Here is a 5,993-nt window from a genome sequence, read left to right as displayed (position 1 = left end):
GAGCAGGAAGAGGAGGAGCAGGAAGAGGAGGAGCAGGAAGAGGAAGAGCAGGAGGATGTTTACCAGCTGCAGTGACGCCAGCAGCAGCTTGCAGGCCTCCATGTTGTCCAAACCGCGGACGATGGAGGCGAAGGAGCGCCTGCAGCCGACGGCGCCCAGCTGGGCGACGATCCGCTCTCCGTAGGCGTGGATGTCGAACGGAGGTCGGTCCTCCTGGAAAACAGAGCAGTGAGCAGCGGCCCAGAACCGGGACGGTACCGGGAGGCTCCCGGTCTCACCTGCAGCGCCAGCTCAGGGCGGATCTTGTCCTCCCAGTCCCTGACCCGGCGGGACAGAGCCGATTCCTGGGTGTAGCCCTGGCTGTGCACCACAAGTTGCTCCTGAACGCACCACAGAGAGGGTCAGGCGGTCCGTTTCAGGCAGTCCAGTCCGGGTCGTACGAGTCACTTACCACACGCAGCTTCACCAGCTCTTCATACGTCAGGTCGTCCCGCTGAGCTTCTGCTGGAGGACAAGAACACGACCCTGAGGACCTCCCGTCTACTCCAGCTCACCTGGAGGTCGAGTGGAGGTCACGTACCTTGGGAGTCCGGTCCTCTGAACTCGGCAGGAAGGCCGTCCAACTCGGCGTCCGAGTCGTCTGAGTCTCCGCCTGTTGGAGGACGAAACAGAGGGATGAACCTGCTGCTGGGTCAGTGGTCAGAGGTCACTGGTCAGCTGCTGCTAACGACTCAGACGCAGCAGAGAACCGGATCAGAACCGGAGACACTGACCCAGCAGCTCAGCAGGTGTGACATCATCCACTAGCCCCGCCCCCAGCTGCTGTGGCCCCGCCTCCTCCAGCTGCAGGAAGGTTCTCCGGAGCTCCTCCTCCGTCATGACGACGCCCTTTGATCCCAGACAGTTACTCAGCAACAGGAAGTACAGTCATTGATGCATTTATTCCTTCAAAATAAAAGCTCTGCTGTGTCATTCACACCAGTTAGAAACTGGAAACCGGCGGAGAGCGACCAGGGGCCTCATGCATAAAAGAGTTTGCAGTTTTCACACTAAAACTTGGCGTAGGACAAATTTAGAAAAGTGCGACGCACTAAAAAACCAGATGTATGAAGCCAGTGGTCCTCAAACTACGGCCCGCAGGCCGGATCCAGCCCGCCTCCACACTTGGTCCGGCCCCCTGAACAACACCAGAGAGCATTTAGATTTCTTTCCATGTACAGTATTTTCTGGACTATAAGCCGCTACTTTCTTCCTAAGCTTTGAACCATTTGCCTAATATGTGGATTTTTCTTCCACCACCAGGGGGCTCTTTAGCAGGAAGTGAATCATTCAGTCAAAATTGGAAAGAAAAGAAGAAATAGCCCATTAAAACGGAATTAAGTTTTAATAGTGAATTGAAACTTGAGAATGTTGTTGATCAGTTAAATCGCATTGAGGGGAAAAGAAGATTTTTCGTTTTTTAAATAATACTGGGATCATTATGAGAATCTGAGGTATAGATATTAGGATCCAGTAGGTGGCAGTAGTGCAACAATAATGGATGCAAGCTGCTGTTGAAATCTGAAGAAGAAGAAGAAGAAGAAAGCGCCCATTTTCATTTAGCTCATGCTAGTAGCAACACGAAGGATCAGCACTTTGTTACAGTTACGGTTCAGAAACTACAGTAATCAGTTCAGTTAAATCTAAACTTGGAAACTTTTTATTTTTCAACGTAATAAATGTGATATTCAGTCGACCTGTTATGACTCAGATGTTGGCTGTAGGTTAGGGATGCTGCTGCTGCTGCATGGTGTGGAAAACCTGGAGCGGCTGAGATATCTGAGGCTTATATGTTTACTGGTTTTTAATAAACTTTAGTGTTGCGGCTTACAGTCCGGAAAATACGGTATTCATTTCATAAATAGTGTCATTTCCTGGATTTATTCTGTGAAGAACCCAGAGGGTTATGTGATTGTGCTTCCTGGAAAACTACATTTCTACATGTAGGCTCTCCTGCAATCATCAGTTTTTCTGTTACAAACTGACTCCGGCCCCCAGCAGAGAAGGGAAAGTTATGTGGCCCTCAGGAAAAGGTTTGGGGCCCCTGTATGAATCCGTGCTGCTCATCTTTCCTTCATCAATCCGGATTTACAGGCAGCAGAGCAGCTGAGTGGGAATGTGGACGTTTGTCCTGCAGACAGGAATCGGCAGCAGGAGCTTCATTTACTTGATGCTTTCTGTCCATAAGGCGCTTTCACAAAGCGGCCGGCTCCACTGGCTGCAGCTGGACCGGTACCGGTACCGCTGGGCTCCAAGTTCTGCTCAGATCCAGGATGAATCTAAAGCTGATCAATCTGATCAGTGATCAATCCTCCATCAGAGCTCCTCAGGCTCACCTGGATCAGCTGCTGATGGACCTTCAGAACCAAACCTGGTGGGTCCATCTGCTGACCAGCTGTTTTCTCTCCAGTCAGAATGAAATGAGCCACAGATGCTTTCAGACGATGAGTTTCCTCTTCATGGTTTCACCCTCCTTTACTTTATTTTCTTTATTTTCAGCTTATTGAGGATAAATGTGGTTCAGTTTCATCGTTGAAACAATAAAATCATCAGGTTTGATTCTTGGTCTAAATAACTGAATCAGCTTTCAGTGGATTTATGTGAGTTTTGACTCTTTGTAGTTTATTATTGTCCACAGATACAGTTTGTGGCTGCAGCGCATCGTCACCGCAGGTCAAAGGTCAGCGTATATTAACCCCCGTTTCTCTCGCCACGTTCATCTTTATACCTGCGACTTGTGTGTAAAATATGGCGGCGATGCTTTTTCTGTGCTCACGCCGCGTTAGACATGAGGCCCCAGAACCGGTCCATTCAGACAAAGCAGAGCCTGGAGGAACCAGCAGCAGACAGGAAGCAGCCGGCCGTCTATCTGCTGGACTCACCAGCGTCCTGCAGAGCGTCCTCTGTCTCCGGACTTTGTCCCTCAGCGTCCTCAGGTAGAGGTAATTAAGGTCTGAAAAATCACAGAGCGTCAGCCAAGCATGGTGGTTCTGGTTCTGACCCAGACCCGTCAGGCGGTCCCAGCGTACCTGGGAAGCTGGGTCCAACCTTCAGCTTGGGTTCTGGGGGCTGGACTGCAACAGAAACACAGGTCAGACAGCAGAACCTTACAGGAGGACCGGACTGACCGCAGAAACTCACAGGCTCCTCGGAACCAGGACCGGAAGTCCTGCAGAACCGACCGCTTCCTCTTCCTCTTCCCCCCGTCATCCAGACCGTCAGGAACCCGGTAGCACCTCCCTGAGGAAGAGGAGGAGGAAGAGCAGTATCAGAAGTCAGCCTGAGGGGTTAAGCACAACCCAGTCAGCTGTCGCAGGTTCGATTCCCGGCCCGTCTCTCAAGAAGTCAGTCTGAGGCGGTGAAGCATCAGAACCGGGTCGGTCCGGGTCTCACCTGGTGTGAGGGGCCGGTCTCCTCCCAGCGCGGCGTACGGGTCATGGAGGGTCCAGTTGCTCACCTGGAACACCTGAGAGTCAGCCTGAGGAAGAGGAGCGGCGTGATGAAGGTGAAATGGCTCTTACAGCAGCTGGAGGCTCCTCCTCTTCCTCCTGCCGCACCGCAGCATGCCGGGTCAGCCGGCCTTCACCCTGGAACCAGAACCAGAACCCATGAGAACCAGAAGCCAATCAGAACCAGAAGCATGTTCAGGAGGCTGTCCGTACCGAGACCTGGTGCCGCTCGATGTGCTCCTCCAGGTCCGGTTCCAGGTTCAGCTCCTCCTGGACAGGAAGGAAGTCCTCTGCAGAGCCTCCTGCAGCTTCATCGGGGTCAAAGGTCACAGCAGATTCAGCTGCAGGACGGAGCAGGAGGTCAGTAGGTCGCCCTGCAACCAGCAGGGGGAGCCAACGTGGAGCAGCAGCCTACCTGCAGCCGATTGGTCCAGCAGGAACCTGGAGGCTGCAGCTGATTGGAGCATCAGGACAATGAGGTCATCAGGTCCCGGCAGGAACAGGTTGACCCGGAAGTCCTTCTGGCTGCACAGCACCTCCCCCCCAACACTGGGGAGGAGACGGGGAGACATGAGACACAGCAGAGGACCGAGGGACAGAGGGACATGAGACGGGGACAAACCTGATGAGAGGCAGCTTGTTCTTCTCCTGAGTCTCAGGAGGGATCAGGGCCTCTGGAGGCAGAGGAACCACACTGATGTCCTGTAGGGGACATTAGACAGGCTGAGGGACAGACAGGCTGAGGGACAGGAGACAGGCTGAGGGACAGACAGGCTGAGGGACAGGAGACAGGCTGAGGGACAGACAGGCTGAGGGACAGGAGACAGGCTGAGGGACAGGAGACAGGCTGAGGGACAGACACTCACCGTGTGAGGCTCCGTCCTTGGGGACGTGGCAGACTCGTCCAGCTCCAGAGGAGTGAACTGCAGCAGAGAGAAGCAGTGCCTACATTACCCAGAATGCTCAGCAGCCTGTCACAGCCAGCTTCCTGTTCTCACCACAGCCAGATCCTCAGCTTCCTGCTCCGTCTGGTCTGCTGCTGCTGCCCCCTGCTGGGCTGCCGCCGCCCGGCTACGCCTGGAGACATACCAGAACCAGAACTAGGACCAGAACCAGCACCATGGTGCCTCCAGAACCAGAACCCGACCCACTGGACCTTCAGGCGGCACTGCTCACTTCTTGTTGTCACTGATGAACTCCAGAGTCTGGAACACCAGGCTGTGGAGCAGCTCCACCTGCAACACCAGAGGCGGGAAGCTGTGACTCCACCTGACCCCGCCCCCACGATGACGTCACACTGAGCCCGCCCCTCCCACCTTCTTGCTGTAGATGCAGGTAGAGCCCTGGATGAGCAGCGCCGCCTCAGCGAAGTTCAGCCTGGTTCTCCCTCCGTCAAAGGTGATGCACATCTCGTCCAGCTGCAGCCAGATACCGACGTGGACAGAGGTCAAAGGTCATAGAGGGCACGTGAGGTTTCTACCTAACAGGAAGCTCACCTCCTCCAGGTAGTCGTTGAGCTCTGACGCCACATCGATCTCCCAGTTCTTGGTGAGCTCTCTGATTGGCTGCAGCAGGTGGGAGTACCTGCTCTCTGTGGACTCCATGACACCTGGAGGGACAGATAGGTGAGAGGACAGAAGACACGGCATTCTGGGCCAGAACCAAGAACCTGAGACCATTTGGGTTGACGCTAAAGCCAATGAACCGGTTGAACCAAACCTCTCCAGAACTGAGCAGAACCAACAGGGATCCACATCAGGGACCAGAACCAACCAGCGGTTTCAAACGGGTTATCAGCTGAGCCTGGTTCCAAAGAAGCTGCAACGTTCCTGCCGCTCGATGTCCAGAACCAGAACCTGATCGGGAGGGCTAATAGTGTGCAATGAAGGTCGGAACCATTCCAGAACCCAGACAAAGCTGAAGTTGTTTCCGATTCCAGCTTCCCATTAGGTAAATGGCTAAAGGGCGATTCCACCTAATTATTCACTGCCTTCCGCATCTTTAATCAACTCTAGTTAAAAAACTACAACATCTAGACTCTTCAAACCTGGACTGGATTATTCTGCTCTAATAGCAGAATATTTAAAACCATGTTTGGGATTTGTGAAACCTTTTTCTGATTTGTGTAACTTCAATAAAGTTCAGATTACTATTCACACTTGTTCCATGCAGGTTTTTTCAAACTCAATTAAACCCAAAGGGAATTAAATGTTGGTGTAACTCATTAATTCTTCAAAGTGTTATTGTAGATGGTGATGGGTGTTGGGAGGAAAGATCTTCTGGTCAGCTGGTCTAAGTGAAGTTTCACAAGTCACAAACATGGTTTTAAATATTCTGCTATTAGAGCAGAATAACCCAGTCCTGGTTTGAAGAGTCTAGATGTTGTAGTTTTTTAACTAGAGTAGATTACAGATGCGGAAGGCAGTGAATAATTGGGTGGACTCGCCCTTTAGCCATTTCCCGAATCGCAAACCAACTTCAGCTCCGTAGATCGAAGACAGACCA

The 5,993-nt window shown here is 52.5% G+C and overlaps 1 protein-coding gene across 3 annotated transcripts in view; it reads right to left on the bottom strand.

Moving 5' to 3' along the window:
• ncaph2 (non-SMC condensin II complex, subunit H2) overlaps positions 1–5,829 on the bottom strand; it is a 6,827-nt gene extending 998 nt beyond the window's left edge. The window contains exons 1-18 of one of the 3 annotated variants that reach the window (XM_017302957.1): positions 4,985–5,829; positions 4,805–4,906; positions 4,665–4,723; positions 4,487–4,565; positions 4,355–4,411; positions 4,111–4,190; positions 3,904–4,037; positions 3,702–3,829; positions 3,561–3,632; positions 3,433–3,496; positions 3,181–3,279; positions 3,069–3,113; positions 2,922–2,992; positions 774–888; positions 581–652; positions 452–501; positions 279–380; positions 64–213 (exon numbers count right to left, since the gene is read on the bottom strand). In XM_017302957.1, the coding sequence (XP_017158446.1) occupies positions 64–213; positions 279–380; positions 452–501; positions 581–652; positions 774–888; positions 2,922–2,992; positions 3,069–3,113; positions 3,181–3,279; positions 3,433–3,496; positions 3,561–3,632; positions 3,702–3,829; positions 3,904–4,037; positions 4,111–4,190; positions 4,355–4,411; positions 4,487–4,565; positions 4,665–4,723; positions 4,805–4,906; positions 4,985–5,167 (1,662 nt within the window). In that variant the 5' untranslated portion in view covers positions 5,168–5,829. Of the gene's footprint in view, positions 1–63; positions 214–278; positions 381–451; positions 505–580; positions 653–773; positions 889–2,921; positions 2,993–3,068; positions 3,114–3,180; positions 3,280–3,432; positions 3,497–3,560; positions 3,633–3,701; positions 3,830–3,903; positions 4,038–4,110; positions 4,191–4,354; positions 4,412–4,486; positions 4,566–4,664; positions 4,724–4,804; positions 4,907–4,984 lie in introns of all 3 variants that reach the window. The other 2 variants (XM_017302958.1, XM_017302959.1) reach the window with 2 other exon arrangements.
• Between the last annotated feature and the right edge of the window lie 164 nt (positions 5,830–5,993).

Source organism: Poecilia reticulata, unplaced genomic scaffold (assembly GCF_000633615.1).
Source record: "Poecilia reticulata strain Guanapo unplaced genomic scaffold, Guppy_female_1.0+MT scaffold_125, whole genome shotgun sequence".
In the NCBI taxonomy this organism is placed as follows: Eukaryota; Metazoa; Chordata; class Actinopteri; order Cyprinodontiformes; family Poeciliidae; genus Poecilia; species Poecilia reticulata.
Note: the sequence above shows the minus strand (reverse complement) of the source record. Positions and strands in the feature narration are given on the sequence as shown.